The sequence below is a fragment of the Lotus japonicus genome, chromosome 2 (genome assembly GCF_012489685.1).
Source record: "Lotus japonicus ecotype B-129 chromosome 2, LjGifu_v1.2".
In the NCBI taxonomy this organism is placed as follows: Eukaryota; Viridiplantae; Streptophyta; class Magnoliopsida; order Fabales; family Fabaceae; genus Lotus; species Lotus japonicus.
The window spans coordinates 77,589,545-77,612,612 of record NC_080042.1 but is presented as its reverse complement, the minus strand read 5'-3'; the positions used below and the strand labels follow the sequence as shown (position 1 = coordinate 77,612,612).

General features: G+C 34.7%; 1 protein-coding gene across 1 annotated transcript; it reads right to left on the bottom strand.

The window, feature by feature from the left end:
- Positions 1-9,941: 9,941 nt before the first annotated feature.
- LOC130739811 (expansin-A10-like) lies at positions 9,942-11,577 on the bottom strand. The gene is made up of 3 exons (XM_057592224.1): positions 11,385-11,577; positions 10,966-11,278; positions 9,942-10,770 (listed from the first exon to the last, which is right to left on the bottom strand). The coding sequence occupies exons 1-3, from the start codon at positions 11,500-11,502 to the stop codon at positions 10,464-10,466; spliced, it is 738 nt and encodes a 245-aa protein (XP_057448207.1). The 5' UTR covers positions 11,503-11,577; the 3' UTR covers positions 9,942-10,463.
- Between the last annotated feature and the right edge of the window lie 11,491 nt (positions 11,578-23,068).

Here is a 23,068-nt window from a genome sequence, read left to right as displayed (position 1 = left end):
AGACAATTGTGATTGTGTTGTCAAGTCTGTGTTTGGATTCATGGTAGGCATAGAATCCAAAGTGTTAAGTTCAAAATCATCTGCATGTTTGGATGTGTATTATGTACACAAAGCACGTTAGCTAAGAAGCTACATATTGTAATTTACGAATGAACGTGATTTTGTGGTTTAAATGTGAATTAAACGTGCAACCAAACATGTACTATGCATTTATGCATTATATTTTCACTTTGAAGTTATTCTAGCAGTTTTGAAGTGAATAAAGAAATACTATAAGTCATTAATATATAGTAGTACACCATTGTCTTAGTATTACACAACTACATAAATTTAATTGTTAGTTTATATAGTGTATATAAAAGTGCTTAATTTTAGTCTACTTTGCATCAAAATTGCTATATATATGGAGATACAGTTAAGTTTCCAAGTCAAGAAAGCAGAGTCTGCTAAACCATGAAATGATTACAGTTGGCACTTGGGGACATTGCTCTGTGTGTATGTGCATGGACAAGGATGGATACATTAAGAACAGAGTTGATGAAAGTGAGGTTTGCTGGAGAGAATTGATGGCTGGAGTTGGCACCACAAATAAACACACCCAAACTTCATGTGCTTTGAGTTATAGTGAAAACATTTGAAGAACATAGTTTTGGCTCAAGACAAATTCAATGCCAGAGAAGTGTATGAATGAATAATTGAAGATATCAGAAATTAATGGCCCACCACATTAATAGCATGGGTGATCTATAGGCCCCCTCCCCCTCCTTCAGGTACCTCCCCTACTGAAAACAACAGCAAAGATCTATTTGTATCTGCAAAATTGATATCACATATATAGTGAGCTATAGGAAAGTAATTACAAGCAATAAAACAAAATGTTTTGCCATTGTACTTATTATATAAAGATTCACTTGTTTGATATCATCAAAATTAATGTGTCTATCCAGGTAGGGTTGTTATCTTGAGGCACAATAAGAAGCATAGAGCTGTGTCTCATATGGTTCTTGAAGATTCCACTTTTCTTGTTTGTTAATTTGCATATTGTTCACATGGAGAAACTGAGAGACCGAGCTAGGTTACAACAATTCTGCGATCAACCTTAAGTAACACAGAATGAGCATGCCTTTTCAAGGCTGAGCAATCTTTATTTTATAACTTGCTAATATCAATAACTGATTTTCCTTATGAATTTTATTGCAAGCTTAGAGCACTTACATGCATACATGATACTGATTGATACATACAATCTTCATAAATTACTAGTGTTCTTTTCCCGTGCGTTGCACGGCGATTAAATTTATTGTAAAAATGAATCAGTAGAAATATGTTTTAACTTAGTTTAGGCTCTTTTCAGTAAGTAGAACAAAGATGAAACCGAACATATGTTACAAACATGTAGATGGATGACCACAGTAAATATATTAATTTGATTAGGTTGTATAGACCTCATAATGGCAACACTTGAATAGTAATAAGAACTCAGTTTTTAAGGAATGCATTACATTGAAATTGAAATAAGTTAAAGGCTTAATTGCAACTTTGGTCCCCAACGTTTACATATGCCACGATTTTGGTCCCTCACCTAATTTAATTACATGAATGGTCCCCGACGTTGTAGGTCGTGTGCAACGTTAGTCCTACCGTTTATTTCTTAATGGAGGAGACTTACGTGGACGTCTAGTTGGAGAGAAAAAGGAGGTATGAGAAGAGAGGGAAGCACGTGAGTATCACGTGAACTCACGTGAACCTTATATGAACCCATTATACCGAAATCTGAAACCCTAGGGATCTAAATCGTGTTACCTTCTTCGTTCTAGGGAGGTCAGGAGTTTGGGTATAATGGTTCAGATAAGGGTCAAGTGATACTCACGTGCTTCTCTCTCTCTCCTCATACCTCGTTTCTCTCTCCAATTGGACGTCCACGTAAGTCTCATCCATTAAGAAATAAACGGTATGACTAACGTTGCACACGGCCTAAAACGTCGGGACCATCCATGTAATTAAATTAGGTGAGGGACCAAAATCGTGGAATTGGTAAACGTCGGGGACCATAGTTGCAATTAAGCCTAAGTTAAACATAACAATAACAACAACATGAACCCTTATTAGAAGTTGTAGTTCATGATTAATGATAAAAACTTCATAACCAATCATGTTGTTAATCAAGCATATTTGAGCTATAGAACCTACAAAGGAAAAAATTTATATAAGAGTAATAATCAATAACCAATACAAATATAAATTGTGTATAATTTAAAAATGTTAAACAAACCTTATAGAAACGCCAACAAACCTTATATCTTGTAGTTAATGATCATACTTTAAAAAGAGATAAGAAATTAATTATTTTTTTTTCATTTGTGTAGCCCATTAAGTTATTGAGCGAAGACAAATCATTCATCTAAATGTAACCCTGTATTTTTCCAACTGAACCCACCCCATAAGTGGGTTGAGCTAAGCACACTCACAACCTGAGTCCATTTTGGTCGACCTAATTACTACTCCACCTCAATTATAATATTTTTAAATATTACATAAGTTTCCATGCATTGAATTATTACTTAAATTTCTAAAAGTAACTTAACATCACATAATTGATTATTGGAATTGGGTCACAACCTACCCAAAGAATTAATAAACAAAACAACTTTTCATAATACAAATGAAAAAGGAATTATGTCTTCCATATTTCAGACCATGCAACCTAAATATCTCCACATATACTTCATGGAGATGATGTTGTCGTGCATTTGTCGAGATTTATTAACAAAATAAATGCAGTTATTTTGTTCACGTTCAGACGATAGCTAGCAGCGCTACTTGATCATGAGAGGTTCTTCAAAGAGTTGGTCGATACAAAATTCTGGTTGGCTCCATTCCAGCACATATCTATTGGAATTTCCTACATCAGTAAAAAAAAACAACATTATAACATAGACTAAAAAAATTCTCATAAAAATACATATTTTTCCGTTGAACATATTTAGTGGTCGAGGTACCTAGGTAATTTTACCCTGCTGCAGAAAGGTCGATCAATTCGGACGACCTTCTCAATCTTTCTAAGGATTGTGAACTCTTGTACTCGTCCAACCTTACTCAAAACACCGATTATATCTAAAATATCCAGATATCAGAAATTGTTAATACAGTGCGAATAATATAACTACAAAATAATTAACAAAGGCTCACTGATAGTGGACGTATCCTCCCGAAAGTTGAGTTCAAAAAGATGAGTGTTTGATGGGTAATATTCAGAATTTTCAAAACTAATAGTTGGTGGGAATTGGAAGGACTGATAAAGTTGAAGAATAACATGAGGTGATTTATATAGAAATTTCAGAATTAGGGTTACTTCTCAATGCAAGTTAAAAAATGTAGGGAAATTAGGGTATTATGAATGGTATTTGAAATTAGCCGGCACAAATTTTTTTTTTTTCAACCAAAATTTCAATCGTACGCTTATAGTGACTTTTAATAGCATGAGGTGATTTACCACTCAAAATAGGAAATTCAATCAATTCCATGGTAATTTTTTCTTCATAAGAATGGAATGTATCAAACATGATATTAAAATACTACCCCGTGCGTTACAAATCATGATATTAAATAGTGATTCCATTTATTAAAATATTACAAACGCACGGTTCACTTATAATTATTATGAATGATAGGTCAATATATCTCATTTATGAAAATGATTAATTATAGGAAAGGTGTTATTTAACTGAGAAACGCATTGATTTTAAAAAGAAATTGAGAAACACGTTGTTGACGGTCCTCACATAGGCAATCAGTAATTATAGGAAATTCGAAACTATTTCGAATATTTTTGAAAAATAGTAATTCTATTTAAACACATGGATCTTGTGGTGCAAAACAAAAATTATTTGTAATTAAATAGTTGAAATAGTCAAAATGTTAATTAGCCATTAATGTGGATATTTTATGTTAGCAATTAATGAATGACTAAAAAAATAATAATAAAAAATCAGCATTCAATAAGCCTTCAATAATGGACCTCCATATAAAACTGAAATAAAAATGGGCTTTGTAATGTTTTGGTCCAAATCAATAAGACGGTGACACTTGTCAGGCAAAGAGAGAGATTGGATGAAAGTAATTCTTGGAATGCCAAATCAGCAAGGTGAGTCGCACAACCTTCCTCTTTTCTAAAGTATATAGATAAATGTCCCTTAATCAAAATTAGGGATTCTTTTTTCTAAATTTCAAAATTGTCCTGACTTCCTCCAAAATCTTATATTCTTATATATACTACCAAAAACACTCCTTCTATCTATCAATCAAACAAAAGAATAGCAACTTTTCTCTTGTCCTTCATCAAGCTAGTGAGACTAAAGTTATAATTACAAAGACTACCCATTAGGCCATTACATTACTCTAGTTGTAGGTAAACTGCTCCCACAGATGATATCAATTGGTTATCAATATTTAATATATCTTATGATCTGGTGTGTCTAATAACTGGAACATGAATGCTCCTATGTGCCCGTGGGGTATTTAAGACATGATCGAGCATACCAAGTACCAATACAAGTTCAAATTTATTATCACTGTAACGTGCGTGATTGTAACTTCTAAATTTTCGTATATAGAAAGATTGCCTGCTAGATTTTTGATACAGGAAGAATCAAAAGATTAAAATCTTCAATGACAAAAGCAAAGGACAAAGTCATAGTACATGAGTCAACTTAGAGGTAGAGTTTAATTGCAAACAGCTTATATAAGAGCAACTATACCTGCAGAGTGTAAATTAAATGCATCTATCTCCCTGTCCATACAATATATAGGAAAAAAATTCAGTTGCAGTCATTCTGCTCAAAACTGTTTCAATTTGGACTTTACCTCTATATATAAATCATTTTTAAGGAGTTATAGACCTATGGATCAATCAATGCATTAATATCATGCAACAGTTACTTGAAGAACTTGTGTTGTCAATCCAACTTCTTACAAAGCTGCTACAAATTCTACGGCAAAAGAGGTTTGAGAGTGAATTGATCTGTATCACTTCCATTCACTATTTAAGGGCACATGAAATGAGGAAAAAGAGTATTTGTATGCGAACAGTGAGTAACACAGGCTGATTCATGAAAGAAAAGAAAAAGGACCAAGTCAAAAACAACCTAATAAAGGACTAAAATAGTAGATGGCCTCATTTAATTTCAAAATCAATATCTGCAAGTTCCTATTGATTTCCCCACACCTTTCTCACGATTCCCCCAATGTTAACAACTCATGACAAATGGCTGGTACAATTGGAAGAAGGAAAAAGTTAGCAAGACTCACTTTGACCTTATGTTTTCAAAAGATAGTGTTAAAGTAAGTGTTACTCGCACTCGTCTAAAAAGAAATGGTTTGTTACCCATAAGCAAATGTCAAAAATACTTACTTTAATAATCTCTTTCCAACCTTCCCTTATTAATTAGTTGAAATTTATGAAAGCTACACTAAAAATGTGGCTTTTACTTTCAATTTAGTGAAGTTCACATGAATTTCAACTAATCAATAAAAATGTATAAAATAAGGGATAAAGTAAATGTTATTAGCGTAGCGCTCCTCCATCAAAATTCTTTATATTTTTAACAGAAATACATATATAGTCTTTCTGCCCACGTACTATTCATGTGAATTTTTGTTAAATGCAATTTGTTAAAATTTTGTTTCTCCAATCCATATTACACTCAACATGACTAATTCTAGCTTTCCATTGATACATTTAGATATGTGAAATCACGTTGATATTGGTTAAACACGAAAATAAACATCCACAATTCATTATATTATTGCATGAGGACTTGAGATATGCACGCACCTATGATTTGTATAAATGATTTTTGCCACAGGAGAGATGGCCTCTGTTATCCTCTTCTGTTATCTTACATTCTTACTTCTTTTTTAGGGGTACATTCTTACTTAATCAAAATCATCTTATCTTATAATAAAAGATTCATTGTTTAGGTTTGTTCTATTTCCCCCAAAAGAACATATTGAAGTACTTTTACAATATACCCAATAATGTTTGATGCAACTAAACCAGTAGGAACAAAAACTAACACTAGTGATTCTACATCAATGGAAGTTGGAACAATCACATTACATTTTCACACACTATTTTGCGCATGTGACAGGTCGTAGTTATAATTTGTGAGGAAAGGGGAATGATGAAACTTGTTGCAGGTTTCATGAAATGCGTGAATAACAAGAGATCAGACCAGGACAGTCATCAAGATTAGGAGACCCTATATATTCCCAGTCAAACAGAGAGCACAAGCAGTAAGATCATGAGTCTCGCTCCCTCTCAAGTCTTACTTGTTCATAGTGACTTTGGTCCTTTAAAATAACGTTAGAGTACCATCAGAAAATTTATTACTACAATATTTAAATTTAGCATAGTACCCCAGTAATCTAAGCTAACTTTGAATAAACCCATTAATGCCCGTTGAAACCCGTCGATTACTCTCATCAACTTGTGAGTTGTGACCCAATGTGTTGGGGTTGATTGCAATGTAAGTCTTATATTGCTAATGAAGGAGAAAAAAGATCAAAGAGTCTCACATTGCTTGGATTAGTGAGGGGTGGGAGAGTCCAATGCTATATATAGGGATCTCAAGCTCCTTGTTTCAACACACAAAAAAACACCAATCATTAGCACTCGAAAACACTTTTAAGTTTATATTTATGTTTTCGTTTTCTCTTATGCTATTGTTTTAGAGTATTGTGAGATGTAGTTCAAATATTTACTTTGGAGAGTGTGAGTCTACTGGAGTCATGGGGTGGTTGAGACTTGAGAGTGAAGTCTATGTGTTGTAACAATTTTCACATAGTGTTTATTCTCTGGTTGTCAGTTTTGACAACAGCCGTGGTTTTTTTCTCTAATTTTGGAGTTTCCACGTAATATTCTTGTATTGTTGATTGTGCTCCTAGTTTATTTTACTTCTTCAGCACTTCGTTATTTCCTAACACAATGTTTCCATGAACTCAAAATAATGGAGAATCATATCTAACTTCATTTATTATTGCAAAGCAGTGTGGGGAGACTCGAATGGAAGTCCTCTGTCCCAAAAAAAGATTTAGAGGAAATCATCTAACTGTAACTAACCCGGTTCTAGGAGTAACTTTCTCATTTAATAAATTAGCTTTGATGCCATAAATAATAGTAACTGCAATGGTTGAAAGAGAATTAATGCAAATTGTATGAGAAATGAATGATTAAATGATTCTTTAGCTGTCCCTTGTCCCTAAATGATACTCAAGTGGTAAAAGTCAACATATGGGTTGGATTGGGGGTGATTCAGCGATCAAACCCCTGGAAGAGACAATTTATCTTTTCGATATATAAAAAAAAAATGAATTTTTAGTTATTTATGTAGAGAGAAATATTTGACGGTGTTTTAAAAATTTGGGCGTAGTTTTCAAAATAAAAAAATTTCTTTGAGAATAAGTATCATGTATTTCCTTTAAAAAAAATTATCATGTATTTATAAACTTTAAATATATTATGTTTTTAATGTTTTATATGTGAATACTTCCCCACAACTCAATATTCTAGTTATAGGGATTACCTCACATGAAAGTCATGTAGATTATCATGTGAATAATGGAAGTTTTGGAGCACCTAGGTCCGGGTATGCCCCTAAACACCATGGATGGGCTTCTACATTGGGGCCTTGTGCTTACTATGTTTGATGAGTATTTGTCTGCCCAACCAAGTTTTCCTCAAGTGCATTCGGCTTCACGCAGGGGAACAAACTTTTCACTATTTTTCCTTTTCTTGTTTTTGATATTTCTGTAATTCTGTTACATGGCTTTCTTCTCCATTGTAGCACCTTTCCTAAACCCTATATTTACTGTCCAATTTTATTATGATATTTACCAAGACCACTGTGTTTTTACATACCCAACACATTCCAACATGATATGGGCTAGGCCACTAGGCTATAAATGGCTACACATGCCAAAAGTAATTCTAATAAAATTTAAAACCCAACTCAGTCTCTAACATGTAATGAGGGATGCAAATAGCCTCATATTCCATGTTTGGTGGCCCAGTCTGATCCGTGTAAAAAATAAAGATAGCTTAATAGTCCATCCTAACACTTAGGGTTCGTTTGGCACGCCGTATTAGGCATGATAGTATAAGCTTATACAATACATTATGAGTTTATCCATTGTTTGGTGATGACCTTGTATTGTATAAGCTTATCCAACAAAGTAACCTTATACGTTAAAATGACGTATTATTTAATCCATCATGTGAGTGATGGATAAGGCATGATAAGGTTGTGACGTATAAGTCACCATCACCACCACCCTTTATTGCTGCCAACTTACACCACCATTGGCACCACCGCCGCCGCCACCCGATCACCGCCGCCGCCGCCACCACCGCCCTACCATCACCCCTGGTGTTGCCACCACCACCACTGTCGCCGCCCTACCGCCACCACCACCATAATCGCCGCCACCACTCTATTGCCACCACCGACACCACAACCACCACCCTATCGCCACCACCACCACCATTGCTTCCACCCTCCACCGTCGCCGCCACCGCCTTACCACCACCACCACACCCTATCGTCGCCAACACCACAACCACCATCGCTGCCACCACCGCCACCACCACCGCCGCCGCCCTACCGACACCACAACCACCACCCTATTGCCACCACCGCCGCCACAACCACCACCCTATCGCCACCACCACCACCATTGCCTCCACCCTCCACTGTAGCCGCCATCGCCTTACCACCACCACCACCCTATCATCGCCACCACCACAACCACCATCGCTGCCACCACCACCACCAACCTATCTCCACTGTCACCACCACTGCCACCAACACCAACCTACCACCATTGTCACCACCACCACCAACCTACCACTACTTCCATCACCACCGCCACCACCGTTATAATCACCTCCATATTTAATTTTTATTATATATCATTATTCAATATTTCATTAAACATAAAATTGCATTAATTTAAACGATATGGTAAATTATACAGAGTATGTCCAAACGTTGGATAGTATAAGAAAGTTATCAGGGTTTATACTATCAGGCCTAATACTAGCAGGTCTTATACTATCAGGCCTAAAACTATACGTCGCACCAAACGGGCCCTTAAAAATTAACATCCTTTCCTACAGTATCAGTCTATCAGATAAGTCATAGTTAGATAAGTTAAATATATTTCTCGTCCCTATAAAATCTAGATATTCAACTTTTAGACTCTGCAAAAAAGTTACTTATTTATAGTTCCTTTAAATGCAAAATTATGTGTACACAGTACACGAATTTTGCACTTTGAAAAATCTAAAAATGAATTTTTTTATGATAAAAACTAATAATTATAAATTTCACATGGATAATAAACATGTTTAAGCCGGGTTATATTTTTTAAATTGGGCCAGCTACCGTGTTTTCGGCTATGCCAAATTGTTGATGTATTTGTGCATTTGGGCCTCCTGGGCTTTGCCCTTGTGAACTTTGTATAAAGCAGTTGACAAAAAACTCATTTAATTTATCATTTTTTTTTGAAATGATTTAATTTATCATCCTTATCTCTTGCTTTTGTAGTTAAAAAAATATAACTAGATAGAGAATCTTAAAAGTAATAAGAATGCCTTCCTGCAGTCAATTTGCTTAAGTGATAAGGAATGAATTGTCTATCACAAGTGGGTACAAGTTTCAATTTACTTATTTAAGTATAATGTAACATGGACAAACTTTAATCCCAATTTTAAGTTTCAACTTTAATTTTCTTAACCTTAAGCGTATGCTTACAACCATTTGCGGTGGTGACAAACACATAATAAAACATGGTTTAAGATCCACTCATATAAATTTCATAATGTCTAGTAATAATTATTGATGCAGGTCATGGCTAGAATTGTAGATAACAAGAGTACTCAGTACTAGTAAAATTCTGCAACTTTCCATTACATAGAGAAACAGGAGAAATTACACTTCCGAAATCTCCTAATAAAGCAAAAGACATACTCAGCTAAAACTGCTTGCTCACAACTAGAAAAGCAATTCCATTAAGTAGGACACCAAAAAAAAAAGGAAATCAATATTCCAATACTAATGGCGGGTGGTATAACTTTCCACCACTTCCAGCTTAGTAGATAAATATAAAATGCCCTCTGCTAACTTCCATTACGCAGCAGAAGGTTCAAAAGTTATAAAAAATACCCCAATAATCAAGAAGCCCCAAAGAATTAGGGGCTTCCCTTTCCTACAGTCAAAATGATGAAGTGCCATTTTAAAATAAGCCCTTCACATTTTCTGACCCCTCCCTGCCCCCAAGTAGCATACTATATAATACCCTAGTATACTTTTGAGTCATACTAAACTAACTAGAATTGAGAAATTTCGACACACTATATATGTTGTAACTTAAGCAAACCATGTAACTAAGATCTTAGATCTGGTCTAGCGGAATTGAGCACCAGTGTAGGTTTGGCCAAAGGACCACCCAGCTGGAGCAACATTGTAGGACACCACAGTCTGTCCACTACTAGTGGTGACCTTGAAAGACAAGCTCTGTCCATTCAGATAGCTGTTGCTCTGCCAGTTCTGCCCCCAGTTCCTTGACATTGGACTCCACCCAGTTCTTGACCCTTTGATAGCCGCACTATGAACATCCCCAGCACCACCCACATTAGTAATCAGAACCAGGTTGAAGTAGGAATGACCATTGATTGTGAACCTGATCCCACCCCTTCTCCTGCAGGCAACCCTACACACAAAAATAAACACACATTTAATTTAGGCATTTTGCATACTAAGAAAGATATAGCTCACAAATTAAAAGATTTATTTGCAAATTAATTCTAACCATAAGGAACATATATACTAAATAAAAACACCATTGACAAGTTTTTTATAAATTAATTTAGTTGCGGCGGTATATAAAGGAAGAAATAAAAGCTACCTTCTGTATGACACAGGCACAATTCCAGCTTTGTATTGGGCAATGCGTAGGAAAACAGGCTGAGCAAGGTCAAAGTGGTGGAGGGGAGGGTTGCACCACCCTCCTGCATTGTTGGGCAGAGCATTGTTTGGTGGACAGAAGTTGGTGGCAGTGACCACAATGGAGCCAGGAAGGCACCACCTGTGGTCATTCACACACCTAACTTCATAGCAAGAGCCACAGCTCAAACCATTGTTGAACATAGCAGTGCTCAGAGCAGCAGTGTTTGTTCCATACCCTTGGCTGTAGAGGTTCCCATATCCACAAGCCCCACCTGTTCAAATTTCATTAGGAAAAAAAAAAACAATTAGTCAACTGAGTTTTCTCTACATTTTAACCTTAAAAAAGTTGTAACATATATGGGAAGTTTTTAGGCATACCCATTGTTCCTGAGGCATCACCCCCACCATAGAAAGTAGCATGTGCATCAGTCCAACCTCCACCATAGGCATAAGCAGAGGTGAACATTGTGAGCAGGAGAAAGCCAATGAGAGCCATGAGAAATGGAATTTGGTTTGAAATGGAAGTGTTGTTGATGAGTGAGTGGTAGATGAGTGAGGAAAAGTGAAAGGTAGTGGTGCTTAATTTATAGACATTTGAGGGGAAGGTAAAGTAGGGGGTACTATAGTTACTAAGTTTAACTAACGCTTTTAAGAGTGTTGGGACCAAAAACAGGTAGGGGTAAAAGTGGGATTATTGAAATGTTGAAACACTTCAAATTGCCTTAGGGGACCATTTTGTAAAAGGCTGTTTTGTGGTGGAAAAGCGTGTGGTTTTGTAGCTTTCGTTTGCGGGGAAATCTCCAAAATCCATGTGGGGTATAGCGGTTTTAACTTGAATGGTTAGGAAGCTGCGAATTGCACATGGGAGCATTTTCAATTTGCCGCAAATACCCTTTTACTATCTCTGCTTTTGAGAAATTCTCTTCATTTCTTTCTCCCATGTGATGAGAAATTCGCATTAATTTCACATTATCTTAGAATTTATTTGAATTTATAAAATACTTTATTAATGATTATCAAGACACTTTTTATTTTATCAAAATTAGTTACTACTACTATCTTTTTTTATTGAAAGTATTGTAAATATTTAATATTGACAAACAGTTCATGATGGAATCATGGAATTTTTATAAAATAGCTTTATTTTAATTCCTTAAGCACTAAGTGAATAAGTAACTAAACATGTTGGTTGACATTGTGGTTTATTATTGTATCTTTTAATTAAGTCAGAGATTGAGGGATTGAGGGATCGATTCTTAACTTTTATGAATAAGAAAGTCTCATGTGTTATTTATTTAACGCTTAGTGTAAAATTGTGAAATGAATGATTAGTCTCGTTACTATCAAATAGGAGATACCTTAGACAGAAAAAAAATACTAGTTACTAGTGAGCGTGACATTTAACAAATTAAATTAGGCTTAAATACTCTAGGGGTCCCTGAAATTGTACCCCGTATCAAAATAAGTCCCTGAAAAAAAATTCCGATTCCGGATCCCTGGAATTGTTTTTTTAATCAGAATAAGTCCCTACACATGTTTTTAGCCTATCTGGCAGATTTTTTGCTGACTCAACATTTACACGTGGCTTTTTCATTTATTTTAAATACACATGGAATAAAAAAAAAATTAAATTTAAATCTAATTAAGCTATCTACCTAAATCTAATTAACCTAATTCCCAGAATCCCCAGAAATTAATCATGTTCATCACCTCCTCTTATGAACTTCATCTTCTTCATGAATTCTGAAAAAATCCCAGAAATCATTAATTCTCAAACAAAGTCAATCTTTTCACACACAATCCTAGGACCAAACATATGCAAGCACAAGTATAGTTGAATTGAGAATGAAAAACCAGAAGACAAACAAACTAGCGTTGGGTTCTCTGATTATCTCTCCACTCTTCATCTCCATCTCCATCTCCATCTCCAGATGCCCATCACCCCCACCACTCTCTTCTCAAACCCCTCTCTTTTCTAGTTTTCATCTTCCACCGCACCTCCCACTACAAACACAACACAACTTCTTCCTCCTCCTTCATCTTCTTCTTTCCCACTTCCCCAATTTCTGAAACCCTAAATCTTCAACATGAACGAAATCTGAAATCGAATCAATTCCTATCAGATCTGTTGAGGCAAAACAGAGATTTGTTTGGATGGTTGAGATTTGGCTTTGAATTGGGAGACTGAGAGAGAACGAGGGAGAGCAAGAGAGAGCGGCAACCAACTTTCAGCCATTGAGAGCGAGAGAGAATCTATGAGTGTCGTCGCTCCTTGCTGTTACAGCCTTAGCCACGCGACCAATCGCACCGCCGCTGCTTGTCTTTGTTCACTCTCTCTCGATCTCATACTGTGTGTCTCACGCAATCTCTGTTTCATTCTTCTCTCTCGATCTCACATTTTGTGTTTCTCTTGGCAGAGATGCTCTTTTATGGTAGTTTCGTGGTGAGGTTGTTGCTCTGTGCAGGTGGCCAGAGTATTTTTGTGTGAAAAGATTGATTTTAGGGATTTTGGTTTGGTTTGGGAATTTTGGTTAGTGGTTTTAATTTAGGGATTTTGGGAATTAGGTTTAATTAGATTTAGGTAGATAGGTTAATTAGATTTAAATTTAATTAATTTTTTTTATTTTTATTCCATGTGTATTTAAAATAAATGAAAAAGCCATGTGTAAATGTTGAGTCAGCAAAAAATCTGCCAGATAGGCTAAAAACATGTGTAGGGACTTATTCTGATTAAAAAAACAATTCCAGGGATCCGGAATCGGAAAAAAAATTTCAGGGACTTATTTTGATACGGGTACAATTTCAGGGACCCCTAGAGTATTTAAGCCATTAAATTATGGTTTTTTCACGGGATTGTCGTTCTCTCTCTGTTATGATGGAGACGAAGGGAAGGACAATTTCACAGTTGCCTAGGTAAAACGACCAAAAAGTTGGTCAAATTAATACATAAAAATTCTTTCTAGTAAACCGAGGTAATTTTTCTGTTTTGACTGCCAATAACTACCAATGTGTTTTGAGCCAGACACCGGTAATAGTGAATATTTTGACCTAATCTACTTACTTTTACCAACCACACAGAAAGGTCCTTATTGATTTCCATTGCGTACAAGCTAAAAGGGAATTGTGCATTGATATTATTCTTGGACATGAACATATCTAAAAGGGCAATATATATGGAGATGTACAGTGCGTTTGAATTTATGGAGGAAGTATAATTTAATGTAGGGGGTAATTTCATAATTTACCTTTATAAGTGATTCTGAAATTCTCAAATTACAGAACTAAACACCCAAACAGCATTTTACTTTGGAGCACACAATTTTAAGGGTCCTTATAATTTAGGGTTAATTAAAAATAAGTTTCACATAATTTACATTTAAAATTTTGTTTGGAAAGAAGTATAAAAATAAATGCTGTTTGCATAGAAAATCTTTGTAACCAAAGCACACTAATTCTCTTTCAAAATCTTAAATTACTAGTAACAAAAACTCTCTAATATTGATTTTTTTTCCCAATGTATTCCCCAAAATCGACAGTCATGAGACCAATCATTCGAGGATCTGAAATCACGTTAAGTGAGTAGGCCTCTCCCAATAAATGCTTCTCCGTATACACACCGCTCAAGAATCGAACTCTAGACTAGATGGTTAAGAAGTCCAACTATTTACCAGTTATGTTACACTTTGTTGATTGTTAAGATTTTCTAAATTCACGAAATTATGCGGTCCAATCCACTCACACGTTATAGATTTTAGTCAATTTACTATAACTTAAGAGTTTACTTGATGCAATCTTACTTATGCAAATATGCAATTATGCAATCTAAACTCACTAAATTGAATTCCTATAATTTAATGGACCCTACTTAATTAAATAGAGAATGTTAAAAAGCAAATGTTAAAAGTATTTCTCTTTTGCAAAATAATGATATAAAAATAAATATAAAAAATCATGAAGTTTAAATTTGTTGGCATGCAGTTATTGTTTAGGTAAGAGCTATTGAAATTCAACCACTCTCCCCAATAAATATCATAGGGTCACGGCTGTCAGACCCTTACCTCTTCTGTCTCTGTGTTGTGGGTCTGCCCTGCCCCTATTGTATGTCGTGGACGGACGGTCTCAATGCAACTCAACATATGTCTTGTAACTGTTGATCCATATGACCTACCTATGACCCTATGCTATGCCAAAGTACGCAACACAGAAGTAAAAGCTACCCTTGCACATGGCTAGTGACTTTACTACTTTTTTAATTCCTTATATTACTATTATTATAAATTTTGTAGGTTCAAGAGTTTAAAATGTTAAGCTAACTATGCTACTTGTAATTAAATTCCTTACTACTACTAGTAGTACTACCATTTATAATCCTCCAATCTCCTAACACCGACACATTGTAATGTGTATAAACTTATTAATTTTTAATTAGTAAGTTCTCTTTCGACCCAGCTGGATTTTGATTAATTATCTGTAAAGCAAGTCATTTATTATGGTGCTTATCGATCGTGCATAATTAATCATGATCAATCTTCGTAGATAAGATCTGCATGCAAAACGATAAATTTGATTTGAGATTTAACGTGGAAATTATACTTAAACCGCGATTCTCGCTAATTAGTGTTTGATTTTCACTTCAATGAACAATGACATTGCATAATATTAATTATTCGTACGAAGCTACAAGTGAGAAACTGATGTGCATTAAAGAACAACGAAAATCTTCTCGTAGCTTTGTTTGTTTTCCATCACCATATCGTTTTCTCTGAATTTTTTAATTAGAAAAATATTATTATTTCTGATTGCGCTTTGCTAACTAACCTATTTGTTTATTCTGTTCATTTCAAAAGTGTATTTAAGAAAAGGGGGGAAAACACGACATGAAGTCAAATTATTTGTTAGTGATTGCCCATATCAGGCTTGCCGGTTAGTTAGGCTCTTTAACAATATTGTCGAAGGGTAGGTCAAAAATTAGGAAATTAAATGTGTATTAAGTTTCACATTAATTAATTAGATGTATTGTTAAGAAAGTATTCATATGAGAATGCAATCCTCATTTATTGAATTAGTTTTTTTAGCAGGTAGAATTAAGTCTCCTAAATTCTAATATAAATCTCACAATTTAGGGAAAAAAAATTAAACATGTAAAATATCAATCATTTACATTTAGAAAAATTGAGGTATTTAATCTTATTTGCTCCCCTTGTTTTTCGCTCATCCATAGCCCCCTTAGAAGGAGGGTCTTCTCGCCCTACACCTAAATTGCGTGGAAAAAGCCTAAAGCCAATCTCAGTTATCTATTCCAATATTTAGAAATTAGTTATAATCCATAAAAAATAGTTAAATTATGCTTCCTTTTTGTTGTTCTTACAATAATTTACCCACCAAGCATGGCTAATTAGCACAAGTGCAAGGGAGGCATATGGGCTTGAGTGACCAAATTTGGAGTTTGGCTAGTGACAACCCAATCCATTTAATGCCATTCCTCTCTTGGTAACTTTCACTCATGGCATAAGAAAAAGGCCACATTAAATAGTCATCAAAAAAGGAAGAACTTTTTTGAAAAATAATGTATTTTAATTTTTCACGGGGTTAAAAGGAAGGAAATGTATGAGTGTTGGAGACAAAGGAATTCAAGCCATGCTAGTCTTTTCCAGGTAAAATGTATATAGGTGCCACATGTGTTGTTGTTTTTACTCTGTACAAGTGAATGCTTAACGTGAATAAAGGTATGTGCCATTTGCTTGTTGAAAGAGACTTGTGAGTACTTTTAACGGCGCTAAGGAAGCAGGTGCACATGCAGCTTGTTTGGCTTTTTGTTGCATTGGCTTGTTCAAAATCAATTTGGATTCCGCAATGATTTTCCTTTTGAATTTTTCTTCTTCAGACAGATTCCTCCCAACCAGAACCTAATAAGTAATAACTAATGCTCAGAGGAGAGAAACATTGCAAACGGACGAGGGGATTCAAACAGCAAATCAGATATGCTGTCAGGTTGAAATGAAGTTGCAGGGATTTATTAATGTTCTAGTGATGGGTAATTCTCTCCACCTTGTCCATTTCCTGCAGTTGAAGACTTACATAAATGCAATGGGCATTTCCATCATCTAACTTGCTCAGTTTATTAAATGTCACACCATTAGGTTGGCTTCTTTGCTGAATTCCCTTACTTATTAAATGTCACACTAATTCACTGAAGTTAGTCTTTGGATTTCAATTTGTAAAATAAATGATTGAATGTGAATTTGTGGAGTCTCGGTTAATGTAAGTTGAATGTAATGTGAGTTCAATGCAATGTGATAAATTACATAATTTGCTAGTTGTTTGGGGTCTCTAAATTTGCGGTCTCTCATGCACGGAGATATTAAAACATAACAACTCCAAGTTAAGGGTGTCGTTTGTTATTGATTTGAGCAACCAAGTAGCGAGCAAATGGTAGTAAATTATCACAAAATTTGCATTGATAGCTAATATTAGGCTGTCGACACTAACATTCAGTAGGAAAAAATCAAAGTCATAAATAGCATCGACCAACCTTACACTAGTTAATATTAGCCAATACAATTGACACTAATTAGTATGAATTTTACGTTATATATAGCGGCGACCATCGTGATCGATGTTATAAATCACCGGCATCGGTCCATATACTGCAAGCCGCTACAGTACTGATGGTAAGTTGATACTAAAATGACTTTAGTGTAAGCTTTTATCTTATTAATATTAACCTTTAACCCATGCTAATAACCAATTTCTTGTGATGGATAACTTCTTAAGCAACACAAACATAAACTTGTTGAAATATCTTAAACCCAAACAATCAAGCATGTGCAAAACAAATAAACTTCAAGAGTTTGATCAATCGTCATCTTCTAGATTCAAAATATTAGATGTTTTCTTTCTTCCAAGAGATTATTTTCATAATTGTCAACTATTATGAAAATAATCTCTTTGGGACTCAAAGATCACATTAAGTGCGTATGTTTTTCATAACAAATCATTCTCCAAATTAAAAATGTCAGACTAGGCTATCAAAAAACCTATTGGGTTTGATAAGTCGGCTTGTTTATGCAATATTATTTTCATCAACAATATAAATAATATTATTTGAGAGAAATGATATACAATTTTTATTATTCGACAAGGAAATGCAATGATATATAAAAAGACACACTAACCCGTGACCAATTAGCATGTCGGTCTATTGGTCTTCTTTATTTAAAATTGTCTTATAAATAAACTTTTAAGTAGACTAGTAGATCAGACCAAGTCTTATATTAGGTCAAGTCAGACCTTAAAATTCAGCTTGTTGAAAAGCCCCAGGCCAGACTTGGACCATTAAAAAAGAATGCAGGTCAGCTTCGAGCTACACAAAACCTAGCTTGAGTTGCCTTATTTCCACTCCTAAATCCAGCCTACCATAAAACACGAACCATGTCTATATGGCAACCCGTATAATAGACACTATTATAATTAGAAATTAGTATTGTAATATTTATCTTGTATACTGTCTTTTAAAAAAATTGCTCAAAGGAACAATTAAAATATAGTGATTGGTAAGAAGTTGACATTTTGAGTGTTGTTGCAAAGTGGAAATGGAAAGGATAACATATTAACGGGCATTAACCAACTTGCCGTTTATATATGTCCAAACGCGGCACAACCTCCCTTTGCTTTGTCTCATCTGATCTCCCTCTCTCTATAATTCATTACTTTTCAGAAACTCAAAAATCCTTTGCCATCCATATTTTTAATTTTCCCTCTATTTGATTCTGATGTATCAGATAATGCCATAGAGACTAGATTTTCCTACTTTTTAATTATGCTTTTTTATGTACCACTTTCACTCTTTTCTTCAGCTGCTAGTGATTCATGTCAAATTAAAGTTGCCCAAAATCACTTTCATATCCTCTTTTTGACTAATCTTTTCTCAGATTTTTTGGTTCTCGTCCATTTCAAATTTAAAACCAACCAAGCATCAACATTGAAGATAACATGGTTAATTCATGTGGATGAAACATCATGAGAGTGCGGTCCCTTCCAAACATCACAGTGCCTTTCGTTACAAAATACTTATATAAGATCTGTTATCTTTTTAAAGTTGAGTTGATGCATTGTTTTAATAATGACAAAATTATTTCCTTTTACTTTATTGTTTATTATAAGGAATTGCCTGAAAATTTGGTCAAAATATCAATTCTTGATTTTTTTATTTTTCTTAAAAATAAACATATTTCTATAACTAAATATTAAAAAACATATAAACTAGAAATGTAGAAAAAAAATGTACCTACATTTTCTAAGAATTTTTTATTTATTTGAAAATGCTTTTTCAGCACTATTTATTGCAGAAACAACACAGTTTTTTTTTTTTAATTCTCATGTATTTCCATTATACCTATCAACAAATAATCAATTCAAGTGATACATGTTTAATTTTCGTTAAGCAATAATTTAAATTCGAGTCTTGTTGTTTGCACAAAATTTTACTCGGAGAGCTAACCACGCCATGATAATGTGAATATTTATGACGGACTCGAAGAGATTGATTTGTTTAATATAGATGATTCATGTGTTAGAAAAAAAAAATCCACCATACCTACATTACATATATCATTATTAAATCTTCCTTAAAACTAAAATTTCATTTATTATACTTTTTTCTTATATAATTTTAATTTCTGCACAAAAATAGCACTTTGTTTGGTATATTTTTCTATGGAAGCATTAATGAAGCTTTTGCAAATAGCATAGACAATTTGACATCACTTTGGTCTGGCCTCACAAATTCTCCTCTATCTTTTCAACCCCCATGTGAGATGTTGTGAAAAGTGTTAATCACATAATCACATATATCTTGTTATTATACGCTAAAGCAGAAAAGGATAAAGCCAACTCCCTCCAATTGGATACCTTAATGTTGACCCTGTGCTTTTGCATAGCATCCAAATTAAAGATATATCCACCATGGAACAATCTCAGTTGAGTTTGGGTGTGACTTTTAAAAATGTTGGTCCTCCATATGGAAGGATAAAGTCACAAGACTCTACTTTAGCGTGCGCAGCAAAACACACCATCATAGTTTAAAATCATCGGTAATATTCTGTTTAGTGCGCGTGAACAACTGATGGTTCCAAGCATGCATATGCTTAATGGTTTAATTATATTTCCCATATTGTGGGAGAGAACTTTTACCCCTCCCGACAAAAGCAGGTGAATGATACTCCCCCCGTTTCTTATTATAAGTCATATTTTTTGAAAAATATTTATTCCTAAATATAAGTCACTTTCTAATATCTAGGAAGCATTAAATAATTTTTTCCAAATTCACCCTCATATTTAATATGAAAGAGATGATGAACTTTTGATATATTAACTTGGAGAGAGAAAATTATAGAAAAGTAAATAAGGGTAGTCTAGGAAAGCTAATCATTTCCTTTACAAATTTATTATTACTAACTACTTTTCTTAATCTAAGAGAGAAAGATCTGATGAGTTCAGTTTCCGATTCCGGATTTAAGTAAATGAAATCCAAACCAAAATAAACCCGAACATGTATACATATAACCATTAGTGTTTAGTTGAGATTAATTTCAAGTGTATTGCACTTTGTTCCTTTCAAGTGTATTCCGATTCTTAGCGCCAAAATTCACTTTTATCGAATTCATAATGTCGGAGATAAAACCGACAATATTTTGGATCACACGCTTACCACTACGCCGAAACCAATTGGTGTTAGTGAGTGAGCAACGTTAATTCCGTATAGCGTAGCAGCCATCACCCTGTTTCGAACACCGATCACAAAGTAGGCAGGATGCTGACCCACCTGGACCTAACAATCCCCCAGCACTTGCCAACCATACCAACTGCACAATGCCTTCACGGGGATTCGAACACGGAATATGCTCTGATACCACTTTCAGGTATATTGCACTTTGTTGAGATAAATTAGTAACGTGTTGGTTGATTCACCTTCATAACCTGTCGTTTGATTCATTTAATTCAATGTTGCATTACTTTTTGCTATTTTTTATATTTTTTTTTTCTAATTCCACGCTTATTTTAATAAAGATCCAATATAATCAATCCTCCAATCCAATCCCAACGTCATTGATTGGTTCAGTTCGTGTTCAAAGGTAAAAAAACGTGATTTCCGATTCTTAATGCTAAAATTCACTTTTATCGAATTCATAATTTCGGAGATAAAACTGACAATATTTTGGATCATGCGCTTACCACTACGCCGAAACCAATTAGTGTTAGTGAGTGAGCAACGTTAATTCCGTATAGCGTAGCAGCCAATGCCCCATTTCGAACACTGATCACACAGTAGGCAGGATGCTGACCCACCTGGACCTAACAATCCCCCAGCACTTGCCAGCCACACCAACTACACAATGCCTTCACGGGGATTCTAACACGAGACCTTCTTTGATACCACATTTTGGATCACGCGCCAAAACCAATTGGTGTTAGTTAGGACGCAAAGTTATTTCATTATAGCTTAGAAGTCTGCGCCTCGTTTCGAAGGTTGGTCACATAGTAGGCAGGATGCTGGCCCACCTGTACCCAACACAATATACAAAAACTCTTAGATGGATGTCATGTGTCGTGTAAAGAAAATGCTCGTTTTCATAATATTATTAAACAGACAAATAGACACAACACAACATCACAAATGTTTTTGAATCGGGTACTAAATAAAAATCTTGCAAGCTAAAGTGAACCAGAGTAACAAACACAATAAATCGGGTTCATGAAGCATTACCAAAGTTCTTGATTTGTAAGAACTAAAAGTAAGAAGATTACCTTGCTAGGTGAAGTGGTGGAGTTGGACGAAACAACAACAAGCAAACAACATCAATAAGAAGGACCTTGCGCACGGAAGAAGAACACAAGAATATTACTCACATGCGGCGCTAACGGCCAGGAACAAAGCGGTGACGAATGTTGAAACACTTCTCCAAGCGCACAAGTGAAGGCGTTCAATTTTGAGGAATTCTTAATTACTTTCCTCGTGTTAAACACAACACACAACAAAAAAAAAGGGGTTCATTTTTTTTCTATTCAAAATGATGTCATTTTGACTTTGTAGACTCGCTGGTCTAATTGAGTCAAATCTTAGTCATCGATTTTTTTTGAATAAACCATTCGACTTGTTTCGATTCTCAATGGGATAGTTGCGCGCATGACCAATCCGACGTGCCGCTCGATCAAACCGGTTAGGTTTCCTATTCACAGTCAGATCAATCAAATTGGTTTGTCTGAACTGAATTTAAAACACTACTTTAATTTGCCTCGTTAATTACATGTTTTTTAACAAGTAATTGCCTCAAGTGAATCTTATAATATGGGGGAGTATTATTTTCCTATTCTTATGGGAAGGGTTTTGATTCACATGTGGGAAAAAATGTGTTTTATTTATAAATATGAATTTTGAAAAATGGTCGAAAAACTTTATATATGATCTCTTGCAATGAGCATATGAAATTTTATTTTCACTTAACTTTCCTACCTAATACAAAACATGCCACCTAAGCTCGAAGTTCAACTACCAGACTGGACTAAAGTGTACATGCTTTTGAAAACTGAGGTTGGTTATATATGTTGTTGTAGCTACCATAATTGCAATTCCACAGTTGTCTAAAGTTTGACGAGCCATAGAAATCATGGTTTAAGGACTTTGCTTTTGAATTGAGGCACTAATTCATCTATTATATCTACCATTTATGGTGTGAACTGTGAAAGACAACTAATAATCGACAAAACAAAAAGGAATTAGGTCTGGTTGACATGTTGTAAAACATTAAACACAGTTCCGTGGGTGTGTCCTGTCCTGATAAAATTCAACAAACCACATAAGTTTAATAATTCCATTAAGCTCAGGACCCTTATAGATTTGTGGTTTACGATTATTTCTTTAGTAGTAATTATGATTTCCCACAATGTAAAAGTAACAATGACCGTACGTTACCGACAACTCATTAGTGGCAATAAATTATTTCCTTACGACCCAAATGTTACCTTTTAATAATGGATCTTTCCATTTTAAAATTAGGGTGTAT